Genomic DNA, 17,106 nt, shown 5'->3' with positions numbered 1-17,106 from the left:
CCCCCGGCGGCGGCCGCCACCCCCCCCCCCCCCCGCCGCGGGCTGCTTACAGCGGCTAGACCCACCTAACGGCTTCCCAGGAGAGGGAGCCCGAGCTCTCCCCACGCCGCTGTGCCCCCCGGCGGCTGCGACGCTTCACGCGGCACTACAGCCCCCAGAATGCCCTGCGCCGGATGTCGCGCGTAGCCCTCTGGGAGTTGTAGTCTCAGCCTATAGGAGCATAACTGAGTCGGAGCGAGTTAGTACGTTTCCGGAAGTGCCTACCTCTCGCGATGTTCAGGGAGCTATCGTAGCCGCCTCGAGACTTCCCAGCGCGTGTCTCCTGAGTTAAAGCGCTCCGTAGTAGGCTGCTTTCGGCCGCCGGGGTCGCCTGAGCAAGGCGTCTGTCCTCCGGGCTTACGACCCTGGGGAGGAACTCGCCCCTTGTGTTGCGGCGGAGCGTCCAGCATGGGGAAGGCCAAGTCGGCTGGGATGCGCAGGAAAGCCGCCGAGGCGCTGGCGGGAGCGCGAGGCGGCTCAGCCAAGGCCCGTCCCAACCCGTTTGAAGTGAAAGTCAACAGGCAGAAGTTCCAGATCCTGGGCCGGAAAACACGCCACGACGTGGGGCTACCCGGAGTGTCCCGCGCGCGAGCTATTAGGAAGGTAAGCGGGCCAAGCGCCCGGGGCTCAGGGGCTCCGCGGCTCCGCCTGCCCCCGACCTGGCCGCCGCGCGCCCCTGTCTTTGGTACTTGAGGGTGGCGCTGACTTGTCAGCATTTGGGCACGTTCTGGCCAACCGCGAGACCTTGGCCAGCTGTGGACTTCTCTGTGCCTCAGTTTCGTCGCCTGTCAAGTGGAGAGCGTGATAGTGATAGCACGGTTTTGATCTTCATGCCTTCGCTTTTGCGTGGGCTGGAAAACTGTTCCTCCTCGAGCCCCTGTGCACCAGTGTCTGTGTTTTGGTGACTCTTGTTCCAACTGCCTCTAAGTTAAGGGGGGTCGTCGGAAAAGTCATGATGTGTTTTTCTGTGCAAGAATGTATCCTCAGCTAACTTTGAGCTGCCTGAGAACTTGTTCTAATCCTTTCTATTGGGATTTAGACTTTTGGCTCTGCAGGTTTAGGGACCATGGATGGGAGTTATTATATAGGATGCTATTATATAGGATGCTGCATAGATATTTGAAAAACTTGTGTCAGGGCCAGCAGGTGGCATGGTGAAGGCACTGGACTCCCATATAGGTGATTGCAGTTCAAGACTTGGGTTGGCTTGCTCTTTCACTTTACCTCTCTCTCTGTCTGTCTGTCTGTCTCTCTCTGGTGAGCACACATGGTTTATAGCAAATTTAAAACGTAATAATAATAAATTAATTAAATTAAATAATTATTTTTTTTTTAAAAAAGAAGTGTGTCTGTTCCCTGAAGCTCATGACCTTCCTTGTTCCTTGAAAGGTAACTGAAGTACTACCGTCTGGGGCAGCTCATAGCTTCTGTCTTTCCAAGCTTATGGTCCTGTACCACAGTATTCTGTATCTTCCTTCTAAAGTTGTTTCCCTTCCTCTCAAAGTCCAAATGTCATTCACTTCAACAAATGACATTCTATTATATATGTAACTTCTGAGATGTGTTCATTGTTCTTTTAAAAAAAACAATGCAGATGGCTTAGTGGTTACATCGCTGGACTCTTACTTGGCCAACCGCAGTTTGAGTCCATCCCTGTGGCTTGAAACTTACACCAGGTGCATGTGCATGCATGCCCAAGATGCCGGGAAGAGAATGGAGAAGGGATTGTGGCTTGGCCATCCCCCCTCCCCCAGGTGATTTCTCACTTTCCCTCTCACTGTCTCTTTCTCTTCAGCCAGCACCACTCATACCCTAAGGCAAAAACCTCTAAAAAAAAAAAAAAAAAGTACTGGGTGGGGCCAGCAGGTGGTGTAGTGGTTATGGCATAGAACTTCCACATGGCCAAACACAGTTCCAGTCAAGTCTTGGACCTGGTGGCTTAAAAATCACACTGGGAGCATACGCGTGCATGCCTAAAATCCTGAGAATAGAGTAGAAGGGATTGCAGAATGGCCATCTCCCAGGGGAAAGTGATTTCTCACTTTTTCTTTGTCTCTCTTTGGGGAACACACACACCCTAAAGCAAGTACCTAAAAATAAAAATAAATAAAAAAGCTTATTGTTACTTTAACATTGTTAGTAGGTTGGTTGCAAAACTAAGGCACAGAAAGGGCAAGTAAATTTTCTAAAGTCAGATAACTGGTTAAGAGCTGGAGCTTGAATTGAGGTTTCTGTGTTGACAAAGCCTTTATGCTACACTATGCTCTTATTTATTTATTTATTTATTTTGGAGAGGTTTTTGCTATAGGATGCGTGCGCTCGCCAGACAGAGAGAGACAGAGAGACAGAAAGCGAGAAATAACCCCCCCAGGGGGGATGGCCACGCCGCAATCCCTTCTCCATTCTCCTCTCGGGATCTTGGGCACGCACGCACATGTGCCCAGCATGAGTTTTAAGCCACCGGGTCCGGGGATGCGAACCGTGGTCGACTACATGGGAGTCCAGAGACATAGCTATTACTCTAACTGTTGGTCTCTAGCGCTTATGTTTAAGCTCTATTCTATTCTAGCTACTGGGAAAACAAGTTAAGACTTGGCCCCTGCCTTCCAAAGTTTGTAATGTGTATTGTCTCACAGTGTTCAATTCAGGTGATCTGTGCATTGAACCACCTGTCATCCTTACTGCAAGGAGCTGAGAGTGTGTACAGTGGGCAAGACGAGCTTATGACTGATGTCAATAAGAGAGTCCTGCATTGCACAGCCCAGCACCTGGGTGACCCAGTGGGCATGGGGGAATAGGATAGTAAGTCTACTATTAGGTCGTCAGAAAAATCATGACATATTTTTCTGTTTAAATATGCAAAATGTGTTATGACTCTCCCAACGACCCAATAGAATACATACTTTTTTCTTTGCCTCTTAAAACTCATTTTCGCATTTCTTTTTTTTAAAAAGAATTATTTATTTATTTTGTTTGTTTTGTTTTGTTTGGGGGGGGAAGCAAATAGTTTTTAATGTTTTGGGTTGTTATTTTTTTTTTATAAACACACACTGGAGAATCATGCGGGGCTGCCAGCACTAGATGCAATCCTGGGCCACAAGTCTGCGCACTCCTTTGCCACTGGTCCTGCGATGGCAGAACCTTTCTTTTCACCTTATTGTTTACTATGACCCCTGCATTATCTTCATAGTAAAGAAATACGCCATCTTTCTTCCGGTATAACTTTCGTTGTCGAATTACCACTGCTGGATGCCCTTTCTTCCTGAGCTCTGGCTTGCCTTTCTTGACCGTGGCCATCACCACATCACCCACGCCAGCAGCAGGAAGCCTGTGCAATGCAGGACTCTCTTATTGACATCAGTCATAAGCTCGTCTTGCCCACTGTACACACTCTCAGCCGTCCCTTGATCCCCTTCACAGAGATGATATATAGATTTTTAGCTCCTGTGTTTTCAGCACAGTTGATCACGGCGCCTATTGGAAGATCCAGGGAAATCTGGAACTTTGACCCGGAGGACCCACCACGTCCTTGCTTCGACATCTTGAATGCTGGAAAAAGTATTTTTATTATTTTTTATTTGACCAGAGAGAGACAAAGAGAGATAAAGGGCAAATGAGTAAGCAAGCCATCAGGTCTGTGACTTGAACTGCAGTCGTGCATGTGGGAAGTTCAACACCTTAACCACCACTGCCGGCCCCTTCATTTTCTCATTTCCAAAGAGAGGATAATAATGTACACTCTCCCTTTACTAGGTATTTAGTACCTAGTAAGTTTTCTCTAAATGTTATTATTCAGCTTCCTGGTTTGGCATTCTCAGACCCCCGGACAGTCTGCCACCTATTGTCCTTGCTTCACTTCTAAATTCAGTTTATCCAAAAAGACCTTCCTTACTCCTGAAAGTCCCTAAAAGGCTACCTCAGTACCATCTGACGGATTATACATTTTTTTTTTTTTCTAGTTTTTGGAGTTCAGTCTGGCTACTGGCTAGACTGGGGAGCAAAAGGGTGAAGTCTGGTCAAAGGGTCTTCGGTGGTAGAAATCCGATTCTTCTTTTAAAGAGAGATTTTTGCCATAGGGCACCAACAGTCTCTGAAGAGACAGAGAGATGGAAAGCGAGAAATCAACCCTGGGGAGGTGATCATGCCACAATCCCTTGTCTTCTATTATCCTCTCCTGATTTTGGGCATGCATACATAAGTGCCTAGTGTGATTTTTAAGCCACCAGGTCTGGGACTCGAACCACTGTAGGCTACATGGGAATCCAGTGATGTAACCATTTCACCATGTACTGGTCCCTATATGTTGATCTGATTATCTGTTGATCTGATTATCTGTTGATCTGTTACGGTTTTCAAGCTGCCAGGTTCAGTACTTGAACCATGGTCGTTTGTGGGAATCCAGCACTGCAACCACCATGCCACCTGCTGGCCCTTATTCTCAGGGCCTTTCATTTGAAAAGATTCTGCCCTGTACCTGTTTCTTACATTGCTGATTGCTGTAAACTCCCGTTAAATAGCAATCGGTTCTCAAATATAAGAATTTCTACAAAAGGCGCAAATTCCTACAAAAGTCATAGTCATTCCTCATCCCCCCTCTATCCTTCCCCTGCCTTAGGGAATTCAATCTCAAGGACAGCTAACTTTGAATAATTTTGAATTAGTTCATTGTTGCTGCTGGGAAAATACCAAATTATCTGATACTTGCTATTGTTGAATTTTGTATTTAAACTGTTGCTTCTCTTGATGGTCTGAAGTGTCTGAACTATGACCCCTACTTAGTAAACTTCTTTATGATCTGTATCACACCCAAAGGCACAACTATACATTTCCTAGGAATACTTTAGTAAGAAATAAACCTCTTTCTCCATGCATTAAGATTAAGTAAAGTGGGAACCAGCAGTTGGCGTAATGGCTATGTCGCTGGACTCCGATGTAGTCAACCACAGTTTAAGTCCCAGACCCGGTGGCTTAAATTCACTCCCGGTGCATGTTTGTGCATGCTCAAGATCCCGAGAGGAGAATGGAGGAGAAGGGATTGTGGCGTGGCCATCCCCCCTGGGGGGTGATTTCTTGCTTTCTGTCTGTCTCTCTGTCTCTCTCTGTCTTTTGGTGAGTGCACACACCCTGTAGCAAAAACCTCTCCAAAAAGTAAAAAATAAATAAAAGATAAAGTAAAGTGACTCCAGGTAGTCGTGAGGTCATCCTGCTACCCTTTTAGAATTTAGCTACTCACTGTTGTAAAGGGTCTGTGCTCCTCCCCTGCTACATACAGTGTGTGACATTTGCCTTTAAAATTGTCCTGAAATCTCTTAAGATTCCAGCACACATTATTCAGAGAAGTTTAGATGTGGTGGATCTGGGGAGTCATCCTAATCCTGGCCCAAATAAGCTCTTTGCTTTATTTTCTTGCCTCAGCATCTCTCTCGCTCTCTCTTTGCCAGAGCACGTATATGTTCATCAGAGAGAGAGCAAACACCCCCCAGTGTGATGTGGACACTTAGCAGTCCCTTCTCCATTTCTCCACCCTATCAGTTTGAGCATACGCATACATGCACCAGAGTGTTTTTCAGGTTGCTCGGGCCAGGATTCAAACCTTGTGGTTGGCTTTGCGGAATCCGGCTCTCTTACTACTAGGCCATGGATCCGCCCCCTGCTTCACCACTTCTCTTAGGTTGATATCATGAGTGAAAGCAGATGGTGTCTGAACTTTGACATCACAGTGTGTTAGCTTTGAACTTTAAAATCCATACCATTCTGATGTCCCCATTTGTGAAAACTGCAAGCAGTTTTAGTAAGAATACTTTGTGAGATTGTTTTATGATCTCTTTTTCAGCGTACCCAGACTTTACTGAAGGAGTACAAAGAAAGGGATAAGTCTAATGTGTTTAAAGATAAACGCTTTGGGGAATACAATACCAACATAAGCCCAGAGGAAAAGATGATGAAGAGGTTTGCTCTAGAACAACAGGTATGGGGGAAAATGCAGGAGGTCTTTGCTGTACATTACATATAGAAATCAAGCCTAAAGAAGAAGGGTTTATCAGTAGCTTCCTGGGCACCTACCCACTAAGTACAAGGGATAGGTTTTAGATCCTGGACCTGGTTTAGCTAGGCCAAAGGTGAAGCGGCCTTCTGCAAAGATAGTTACATGGATAGGTATCTGGGAGTAAATGAAAGCGATGAGTACTGAAGTTCTTAACTAAACTGCTGCTGTCAGCTCTTCTGAGTAGAGAGTGGACCAAAGAACTTTAGCCCAGCCATTGAATTATTTAAGAGTTCCCATCTATGAGTTCTGCCTTTCTCTGAATCGTTCCTCAAATGACCCAGAATAATCTTAAGACTGCTTAGGCTGTACTGTCACGTTTCACATATAATGGAAAAATAATTTTTTGTTGTTGCTATGAAAGGCATATGGTAATTTTAGGAAATTGATTTTTTTTCCTCTTTCTATCAGCGACATCATGAGAAAAAAAATATCTACAACCTAAATGAAGATGAAGAATTAACTCATTATGGCCAGTCTTTGGCAGACATTGAAAAGCATAATGACATTGTGGATAGTGATAGTGACACTGAAGAACGAGGAACCCTGTCTGGTAAGGCTAGAGGGTGCCACCCCAGGAGTCTGTGGACTAGTCACTGTTCGGCTTTCCCTTGCTCTTCTTGGAAACCTAGCAAAAGCTGTCGCAAGGAAGTTTCCCTGATTTTTTTTTTTTTGAGAGGTTTTTGCTATAGGGTACATGCGCTTGCCAGAAAGACAGAGACAGACAGAGAGATAGAAAGTAAGAAGTCACTCCCCAGGGGGGATGGTCACGCCACAATCCCTTCTCCTCCATTCTCCTCTTGGGATCTTGGGCACACACCACACGCGCCCGGCATGAGTTTAAGCCACCAGGTCTGGGACTTGAACCGCTGTCGGCTACATGGGAGTTCAGCGACATAGCTATTATGCTAACTGCTGGTCCCAAGTTTCCCTGATTTTTGACCTCTTAAATTCCACATGTGACTTTTCTTTTTTTTATTCTTAAATTTTAGAACTTTAAGATGGTATATAGAGGGCCAGCAGATGGCATAGTGTTTAACGTGCTGGACTCCCATATGGCCAACCTCATTAGAGTTCAATGGCTTAAATCACTCTGGGCGCATGTGTGTACGTGCCCAAAATCCTGAGAGGAGAATAGAGGACAAGAGATTGTGGCATGGCCATGTCCCTTAGTGGGTGGATTTCTCACTTTCCCTCTCATTGTCTCTCTCTGGCAAGCACACGTGCCCTATGGCAAAAAAGAAAAAGAAAGAAGTATATAGATTTATGGCTGAGAAAGCACTTCAATATTCATTGTCTTATTTGAATATCATAATAATTTTACCTGTGAACTCAGAGAAATGAGGTGATTTGACCAACTCGAAAGTCAGAGCTATACGTAAAACCCACCTCATTACTCCTTAGATAGCTTTTTTACACTAAACTGCATTCCTTTGCTATGCACTGTTATATAAATTCTGGCCTATTGTTTGTTCCAGTGTGTTTATGTGTTTCTTTTAGTCCTTACTTAGTATGGAACCGACGATGGCAGTTTTGTGAAGGAAATATTATAGAGCTTCATATTTGTAGGTAATAGCATGAAGCACATTCAATCTTAGCCTTCATTAACCTTAATATATAAGTGAACTGAGTTTAGGGTTTAGTTCAAGTGTGATAATCTTGTGCCCTGCTTATAAAATTACAGTCATGTCATTAGTGAGGTTGTATTCCTTATAAATAAGAGTATGGGCGCCAACAGGTGGTGTGGTTGTTAAGGGCGCTGGATATCCACATGGCCAATCATGGTTCAAGTCCCAGACCTGGCAGCTTGCTTTCTCCTTTTCTCTTTCTCTCTCTCTGGTCAAATTTAAAAATAATGATGATGGATATAGTTAAATAATTCTAATATATATACATATATATATATACACACATATATATAAATGAGAGTATGTACTGTTTTTTAGTACTTCAGAATAAAGCTGCACTGAGCTAAAACTGCCCTTTGATGTTTGGATAATTCAGAAGGCAAAAGGCTTAGGGATTAAGGGAACATCTGGTGTAGAGCCCACTATTCTGCCTGGGTCAGAAAAGGGAATGGCCAGTAGTTTTATCTTCTGTGCCTTTCTCTTTGTGCTTTCCATTGTCCAAGATTTTGTGTTCATCCTTAACTGTAAAACGCATTCACTTGGGGAATGGTAATTCACTGTGGCTAAGTAACTGCCTTCATTCATGTCTAGTGAGCAGCATTGTCCTTGCTAGTGTGAGACTCCAGGATGCTCAGGAGACTAGAGAAGTAGGATTCTGTGCCTTCCAAGTAACGGGTCTTAGGAATTCAATGAATCATTCACAATTTCCAATCATCTTTTGATTTTGATTATGAGCTTACCAAAACCCAGGTAATTTACAAATGAAAAGCCTCTTAAATTTTGAAAATGAATGTATTTAGATTAGTCATGAGATAACAAATTCTATTTTGTTTAACTGTGTGACATAGTATGTTCTTTTAGACTAGGAAAATTTCATCTTAAAAATCAACCCTGTGGGGAACCAGCAGTTAGTGTAATGGCTATGTCGCTGGACTCCCACGTAGTCGACCGCGGTTCGAGTTCCGGACCCGGTGGCTTAAACTCACGCCGGGCACGTGTGTGTGCGTGCCTAGGATCCCGAGAGGAGAATGGAGGAGAAGGGATTGCGGCATGGTCATCCCCCATGGGGGGTGATTTCTCGCTTTCTGTCTCTCTGTCTCTGTCTGTCTGGCGAGCGCACTCACCCTATAGCAAAAACCTCCCCAGGGGAAAAAAAAAAAATCAACCCTGTGGGAGTCAGTAGATGGAGTAGTAGTTATGTCGCTGGACTCCCACATGACCGACCACGGTTCAAGTCCCAGACCTGGTAACTTGAAACTCACAACAGGTGTATGTGCATGCGTGCCTAAGCTCCTGGGAGGAGAATGGAGGAGAAAGGATTGTGGATTGGCCATCCCCCTGGGGAGTGATTTCTCGCTTTTCCTCTCACCGTCTCTCTCACTATCTCTGGCAAGTGCACACTCCCTAAGGCAAAAACCTCTACTTTAGGGGGAAAAAAAAAACAAAAACAAGGGACCAGCAGTTAGTGTGATGGCTATATCGCTGGACTCCCATGTATTCGACTGCAGTTCACATCCCAGACCCGGTGGCTTTAAAACTCACGCCAGGCGCGTGTGCGTGCCCAAGATCCTGAGAGGAGAATGGAGGAGAAGGGATTAAAGCGTGGCCATCCCCTCTGGGGGGTGATTTTTCGCTTTCTGTCTGTCTGGCGAGCGCACTCGCCCTTTGGCAAAAAAAACTCTTAAAAAAAAAACAAAAACAAACCCTATGAGGGCCAGCTCATAGCATGGTTAAAGTAGCTTGATCCCATATGTCTGACCACATGGTTTGAGTCCTAGACCTGCAGCTTGAGAAACATGCTGGGCATATATGTGTGCCCAAAATCCCAAAGGAAAGAAACAGAGGAGAAAGACTGGCATGACTGTGCTCCATCAGGAATGCTTTGTTGCCCCCCAACCCCTCGCCCACTTCTTTTTCATTGCTGTACAGTGCATGTACTCACCAGAAAGAGAAAGACAGAGAGGGAAAGTGAGAAATCATCACCAAGAGGGTGGCCACATTGCAGTCCCTTATCCTCCATTTTCCTATTAGGATTTGGGCATGCACGCACACACACACCTGATATGTTTTCAGGCTGCCAGGTCTGGGACTGGGACAGCACAGTTGGCCATGTGAGATCCAGCCACCTCAACCACTATGTAACTGGCTGGCCCATCTATGTCACTCCTTCTGTATTTCCCTCTGTCCCTTCAGGAAGCGCATGTACCCTTCGGGGGGGAAATCAACCCTGTGAAATGGATATTGCCTCACTTTATAGCAGGAGAAACTGAGGCTGAGGGCAAGCCTGCATGTCCAGGTAGAGCTGGGCTTCAAATTTCAGTTGGCCTGCCTGCTAAACTGAAGCCATTGTGTGTGTTTTCACAATACGGATACAGATATCTAATGTACTATAAAATATACTGTTCTGGGGGGACCAACAGGTGGTGTGGTGGTTAAGGTGCTGGACTCCTACATGGCCAACTGCAGTTCAAATCCCAGATCTGGCAACTTGAAAATCATACCTGGCACTTGGGCATGCCCAAAATCCCAGAATGAGAGTGGAGGAAAAGGTGTTTCCCTAGTGAGTTTCCCTCTCACTCTCTCTCTCTCAAAATATGCCAAAAACCTAGGGGAGGGGGGATTGTGTGTGTGTGTGTGTGTGTGTGTAGAGAGAGAGAGAGATTAGATTTCAAAATACATAAACAGGACCAGCAGATGGCATAATGGTTACATCACTGGACTCCCATGTAGTTGACTATGGTTTGAGTCCCAGACCCAGTGGATTGAAACTCAGGCCAGTTTTGTGTGCGTGTGTGCCCAAAATCCTGAGAGGAGAAGGGATTGCAGTGTTGCCATGCCCCCTGTATGTGTGGGCGGTGACGTCTCACTTTCTGTCTCTGTCTCTCTGGCAAGTACATGCACCCTATAGCAGAACTCTCTCTCAAAGTACATCTGTTTTCTTCTCTAAGAAATTGGATTATTTAAGGCTTCTTTCCATTCCAAATGTAACAATTATCACAGTAGTTCATTTTTCTTCTGGCCTGGTGAAAGGGGCAAGTAGATGGTCAGTGACTTATTACTGATTCCTACCATGAATTCGGGGTCTTTAAATCTGAAAGCCTGACCCAAGGAGTTGTGAGTGGTGGGACTTGCCATGCCAGCTCTCTTCTCCCTACCGAGGCTCTGGTTCCAGCTTATTTTCCTGATCTTCCGCAAAATGAACACAGCAAAAAATAGGTGTTTTATGTTTCTGGTCACTTAGATTATGGCCAGTTAGTGGTTTAACGGGTCTAAATTTCCTTGGAGTGGCCCACCTTGGGTATTTCTTTTTTTTTTTCTTAAAGAATTACTTTTATCTAATTTTTATTTATTCACTCAATTTATTTTTTAAATTTGACCAGAGAGAGAGAGAGAAAGCAAGCCGCCAGGTCCAGGACTCAAACTGTGGTCAGCCATGTGGGAGTGTCCAGTACCTTACCCTCCACACCACCTGCTGGTACCCAACCTTGGGTATTTCTTAAGTGCCCATGTGCCTGTGGTCTCATGCCAGCTGCTGTGTGTGAGAATTTTTTCACGAATGTGGAATTTCTCAAGACTGCACTTGGGGGAAGGTTGCCAGACTATTACAAAAAATGCTTCCTGGGAACCAGCAGTTAGCGTAATGGCTATGTCGCTGGATTCCCACGTAGTTGACCACGGTTCAAGTCCCGGACCTGGTGGCTTAAAACTCACGCCAGGTGCGTGTGCGTGCGTGCCCAAGATCCCGAGAGGAGAATGGAGGAGAAGGGATTGCGGCGTGATCATCCCCCCTGGGGGGTGATTTCTCGGTTTCTGTCTCCAATGTCTCTGTCTGGCGAGCGCACGCACCCTATAGTGAAAATATCCCCCCACCCCCCCAAAAAAATGCTTCCTGAGCCAGGACCTGAGCTTCATTGTGTTGTTTCTGCTTTCTTCCCCAGCTGAGCTGACTGCTGCCCACTTTGGAGGTGGCGGCGGGCTCCTTCATAAGACCTCTCAAGGGGAAGGAGAAGAGGGGGAGAAACCGAAGTCACGGAAAGAACTGATTGAAGAGCTCATTGCAAAAACAAAACAAGAGAAGGTGGGTTTATTAGTATTCTAACTAATGCGTTAACTCCATCATGAGACACACACCTCACTCAAATATGTTCGAGTTTCTTCTCCGTACATTTTAGGCTATGTTTAATATTTTATACAAATTTAATGAAAGCATTCATTTTGAATAGGAATGTTTTGAATCTCATTGAGCATTTACCTCTGATTTTTTTTTTTTTTTTTGGTTGTTGTTACTGGTTTTAGGACTTGACAAAATTGGGATTTGCCAAACATGACTATTTTTTATGACCTTGCAGTGAACCATTGAGAGTACCGAGATGAACAGTTGATAGCAGAGATTATTCCTATTTGATGAAATCTTGTTTGGTTGAAGACAGTGATTTTGCCTGGTCTCTTCTTTTCCATTGGCACATTTGGTGTCCTTGGCACTGACATCAGGCTGCCCAGTTGGAGTCTTGTAACGGAGTATAATGTATGTCGCTTGTTTTTTTTTCCCAGAGGGAGAGACAAGCCCAACGAGAAGATGCCCTTGAGCTCACAGAGAAGCTAGACCAAGACTGGAGAGAAATTCAGACTCTGCTGTCACACAGAATCCCCAAGTCAGAGAACAAAGAGAAAAAGGAGAAACCCAAGGTGGGAATCAGATGATCAAAGCAAATCCTGACCTTCGATCTGTTGACCTCATTTTCCATGGAGAAAAGGCCATTGCTGGAACACCTCCTCCTTCCTGGTGAATGGGGCAAACTGAAGTGATTTCTGCTCCTGAGTTCAGTGCTTAGACAGGAGCAGGAGTCATCAGCTAGCTGCCTATTAAACATTCATATAGAAATTTCTAGTATGTGTTTTGTTGGGTTAGAAGTAGGCTCAGGATTACCTTAGTCTCCACTCCAGATAAATGAAAAAAGTGGTTGTTTCTCAATGTGAGAAATACTTAGGGTGGAGACTGGGATAGGCATTTGAACTGTCACGTTACACACTTGTATGTCGATATATATACGTTTAATATACATTTATTTATTTTTTCCCTCTAACCAGTATTTGTTTCCTGCCACATCTTTTGTAGTCTAAATTATTAGAAAGTGCTGTATTTATTTGAATAGCTGCATTCTAGGGAAAGTCTAGGATTTCACCAGATTACATTGTCTTGAGGTCATGGGTGCATCTTTGTGAGTCACTCTTATTATTGTTGTTACTTTACCTAATTTTCCATGAACGGGCTTAATGTTTAGATGAGCAGTGTTTATTTTTGTTAAAGCAGATATAGGACCAAAGTGCCCACTGACTTTTCCCACTTCAAGACTGATGACAGTAGCTATCTTTCTAGAAGAAGAGACTTTGATGTATTTTAGCTAATGGTATCCAGCCATTACTGCAATGCTCCAGGAAGCCAGCTACACAGATTCCTTTTTTTGTTTGTTTAAAAAGAGAAATACACACACATGTGTATATTAAAAATTAAAAATATCTTCTTTCCACTTCAGCCGGATGCATATGACATGATGGTGCGGGAGCTTGGCTTTGAAATGAAGGCCCAGCCCTCCAACAGGATGAAAACGGAAGCGGAACTGGCAAAGGAGGAGCAGGAGCGGCTCAGGAGACTGGAGGTATGTGGTGACGGGCAACTAATGAAGGCCGCAGCAGCAGCCATGGTTCTCTGTTGTGACACCATTGCTGCCTTTCGTTTTCAGCTCTTTCTGCTGGAAAAATGGGCTGGAGATACACTGCTTTATCAATGGAATCTTTTTAGCCTGTTTACAGTTTGTATTTATCCAACTATATCTTTAATTTTTGATTATAAAAGCAAAAACAAGGAATAAAATTCTGATAATACTCAAGTATACATTCCTTCTGCCCTACAACTGCCAGCAATATAGTGTTTACAATTGCCTTCTAAACCTCTTTTCATCTTTTAAAAAGTTTTCATTGAATTTAAACAAAAGTGAAATAGTGATTTACTATTCTATAGCTGGCCTTTTTAGCAGAGCCACATCATAAGCCTCTTCCCATATCCTGTATATTTTCAAATAATGATGACAGTAGAGTGGTTTATTTGAGTGTATCTTCTTCTTGGAACAGTCAGTGATGAGTTGTGATCAGGGTTGGGCAACAGAATTTTACTACCAAGACCTCACAGTAACAGATATTCCTTCCTTGTGACTAGAAAGTATTTCTGCCACAAAGTTTTAACAATTTATTTTGCTAAATAAGAAACTTTTCCATGTGAGCTTACCAAGCATTGTTGTGTTTGACTGAAGACTGCAGGCAGAAAGCAGGCGGGACACACCCACCAGTGACATTGCTAAAGTGACCATGGGCTGTGGATTCCGCCTGGCTGTCCATTCCGCCTGGCTGTCCAGGAGCAGGACAGCGTGGCTCCTTTGCACGTGTTAGATGAGCACACCATCTGACTTCCTTTTTTTTTTTTCCTTCTCAGGCTGAAAGACTTCGAAGAATGCTTGGAAAGGATGAGGATGAAAATGCTAAGAAACCCAAACATATGTCAGCAGATGATTTAAATGACGGCTTCGTACTAGATAAAGATGATAGGCGTTTGCTTTCTTACAAAGTAAGATGTTTGGCTTCATTGGTCTTCCATCTGTCCTTTCTTCCGTCCTTCCTTCCTTCCTTTCTGTCCATCCGACTCAGGCGTGCACGTGCCTGGCATGTACAGGGAGATCTCAGAATGCAAACTCAGAGCCTTCCCATGTGGCTTCAGCATTATGGATTGTTGCGTCAGTGCCGAGCCATTGCAACTGACCCATTTTCTTTCTTTCTTTTTTCTTTTAATTAAAAAACAAATATTCTGGTATTTGTTTAAGGGGTTTATCACAGATGGAAAAGTTAAATATTTTTCAACAGTTTCTCTAAAGTTTTGTTTCTTTAATTGCCAGTGGGCACTAGAGCGCAAAAGAGAAAGCACCCACAGTGGGGTGTGGGCACACTTTAATCCTTTTTCCATTTCTTCATCCTGTCAAGATTTTGGGTATACCCACACCTGGCGAGTTTCTCAAGCTGTAGGGACCAGGATTCGAACTACAGGTGGCCATATGGGATCTGGCTTTCTATGCACAGCATTTAGCCGTTGTGCTAGAAGCTGAGTCTCTCTAAAGTTCTTTAGGTGGGTGTTATAGTATGTCAGATATCAAAACTTTATAAAGAAGGGGTTGGCAGGTGTTGTGGTGGTTAGGGGCGCTCGACTCCCACATGGCCAACCACAGTTTGAATCCTGGACCTGGCGGCTTCCCTTTATTTGTCTCTCTGTGTGTCTTTCTCACTTTTCCTCTTTCTCTCTGGTCAAATTAAAATAAATAAATAAATAGGGAACTAGCAGTTAGCGTAATGGCTATGTTGCTGGACTCCCATGTATAGTTGACCGTGGTTCGCGTCCCAGACCTGATGAAAGTTAAATAATTCTTAAAAAAATACTTTATAAAGAAGACTATAACAATAATGCTCCCTTTCCCCATCAGTACTTAACTGTATGATTATCTGGAGGACTCCAGCGTAATATTAAAGGAGGTAACTAAAGATTAGAGTTTTTTTTGTTTTTGTTTTTGTTTTGTGCTATACGGCCCGTGTGCTCACCAGAGAGACAGAGAGATAGAAAGTGAGATATCACCTCTCAGGGGGGATGGCCATACCACAGTCCCTTCTCCTCCATTCCCTTCTTGGGATTTTGGGCACATATGCACACACACCCAGTATGAGTTTTAAGCTGCCAGGTCTAGGACTAGAACAATGGTCAGCTACATGCAAGTCCAGTGATGTAACCATTACGCCAATACCAAGTTATGAATTTTTAATTCAGGAATTTTGTAAGGTCTGTATCCTGTTTTTCTCTTAGAGTGTATCAGTCACTGCTCAAGTTAAAAAAAACAGGTCAGGTGTTTTAAGCAGAAAGTGTTAGTCAGGGAGACCCAGTGCTAGTGACAAATGGGGTACTAAGGTTTGTGTTCCTTGCACATGGGTAAGAAAGCACTGATATTTGGTAGAGTTGTAGGATGTTCCCGCTATTGTTTCTGCCCTGTATAGTGACGGTTTTTGTATTCTCTCCCTAGGATGGAAAGATGAATGTTGAGGAAGATGTCCAGGAAGAGCAAAGCAGGGAAGCCAGTGACAATGAAAACGAGGAGGAAGAGGGTGAAGATTCAAGTGGGGAGGAGGACCCAGAGGAGAGCGATGGCCCAGATAGCCACTCGGATCTGGAATCTAATGTAGAGAGTGAGGAAGAAAATGAGCCAGAGAAAGAGCAGCATCAGACTCATGGGAAAAGATGTCGAAGTGATCGAAAAGCTGCCAGAACTGAGCTTCCCTATACATTTGCAGGTAGCTGAACAGTTGTTTTGGGATGTACCCATGGTATCTCTCCCTGGGGTTCATTTATGGAATGGGAACCAAGGAAGCACTTGTAGGCTTGTTGTCATTCATTTCTGTGCTATGTGGTCAGACTTGTTCAGCCTTCTCATGTCCTGTCTACTGATCCAAGGCCTGACACGAATGTTGGCCTTGGTTGAGTGACTGTCCAGCTTCGTGGACCAGTACCCAGAATAAACAAAACACGGCTTTCCATAATGGTGTCTTCCTGGTCCTTTCAGTAGTCAACCATTTGTGATGGACAGGTAGGGCAAAGCTGGGGAAATCAATGAGTTATCTGTGAGTTGGCTTCCTCCATTGAACCTGGGCCTTCTTTTTCGGCCTCATTAGATCTACAGAATGTAACATGTTGTTTTGTCTGATACATAGCAAGAAATTTTCTAGTTCTCGTAAGTAATCCTGAATTGTCCTGTGACTGAGGGTTATTTCCGGAGAGGTTAAGCTAGGAGAGGCTGGCCTCCATGGGTGTGACCTTCAGTGGGTGAGAGTCTCACATAGTGACATTGCTTAGCTCACTGTGGCTCCTTCCAGCTATTCTGAAGTAGTCTGGGTGCTAGAATCATCATTGTGACACCAAAACTCACCATGTGTTATGGGTGTTTAAGTCAGTTCCTAATCAAGGAAAAGTGAGATTTATTTCTCAATGAGGCCTCAGACACGTAATCCTTCTCAATCAAGTCGTGGACTCTTCAGGATGAGCTGAATCAAATACTAGATGTGTTTGTGGTAATTATTGAGGTAAAATAAATATTTATATAAAATACATGTTAATTACCTCTTGTTAATTTGTTAAGTGAAAAAAGTAATTTTGCTTACATTTTTTAAAGATTTATTTATGTAATTCTATTTGTCATTATTATTATTATTATTATTATTATTATTTTAAATTTTGACCAGATAGAGATAGAGAGAAAGGGAAAGTGAGAAAGCAAGTCACCAGGTCCAGGACTTGAACTGTGGTTGGCCATG

The 17,106-nt window shown here is 44.1% G+C and overlaps 1 protein-coding gene and 1 pseudogene across 1 annotated transcript in view; one reads left to right on the top strand and one right to left on the bottom strand.

Annotated features, from left to right (window-relative positions):
• The first annotated feature begins 447 nt into the window (after positions 1–447).
• The window catches only part of NOP14 (NOP14 nucleolar protein), a 34,101-nt gene continuing 17,442 nt past the window's right edge, over positions 448–17,106 (top strand). Inside the window, exons 1-8 of the mRNA XM_006152933.3 lie at positions 448–642; positions 5,873–6,007; positions 6,494–6,635; positions 11,649–11,788; positions 12,262–12,396; positions 13,245–13,367; positions 14,198–14,329; positions 15,822–16,089. Coding sequence (XP_006152995.1) covers positions 448–642; positions 5,873–6,007; positions 6,494–6,635; positions 11,649–11,788; positions 12,262–12,396; positions 13,245–13,367; positions 14,198–14,329; positions 15,822–16,089 — 1,270 coding nt within the window. The remainder of the gene's footprint in view (positions 643–5,872; positions 6,008–6,493; positions 6,636–11,648; positions 11,789–12,261; positions 12,397–13,244; positions 13,368–14,197; positions 14,330–15,821; positions 16,090–17,106) is intronic.
• On the bottom strand, positions 3,098–3,580 carry LOC102489512 (60S ribosomal protein L23-like; annotated as a pseudogene).

This window comes from Tupaia chinensis, unplaced genomic scaffold (genome assembly GCF_000334495.1).
Source record: "Tupaia chinensis unplaced genomic scaffold, TupChi_1.0 Scaffold000360_1, whole genome shotgun sequence".
Classification (NCBI taxonomy): domain Eukaryota; kingdom Metazoa; phylum Chordata; class Mammalia; order Scandentia; family Tupaiidae; genus Tupaia; species Tupaia belangeri.
Note: the sequence above shows the minus strand (reverse complement) of the source record. Positions and strands in the feature narration are given on the sequence as shown.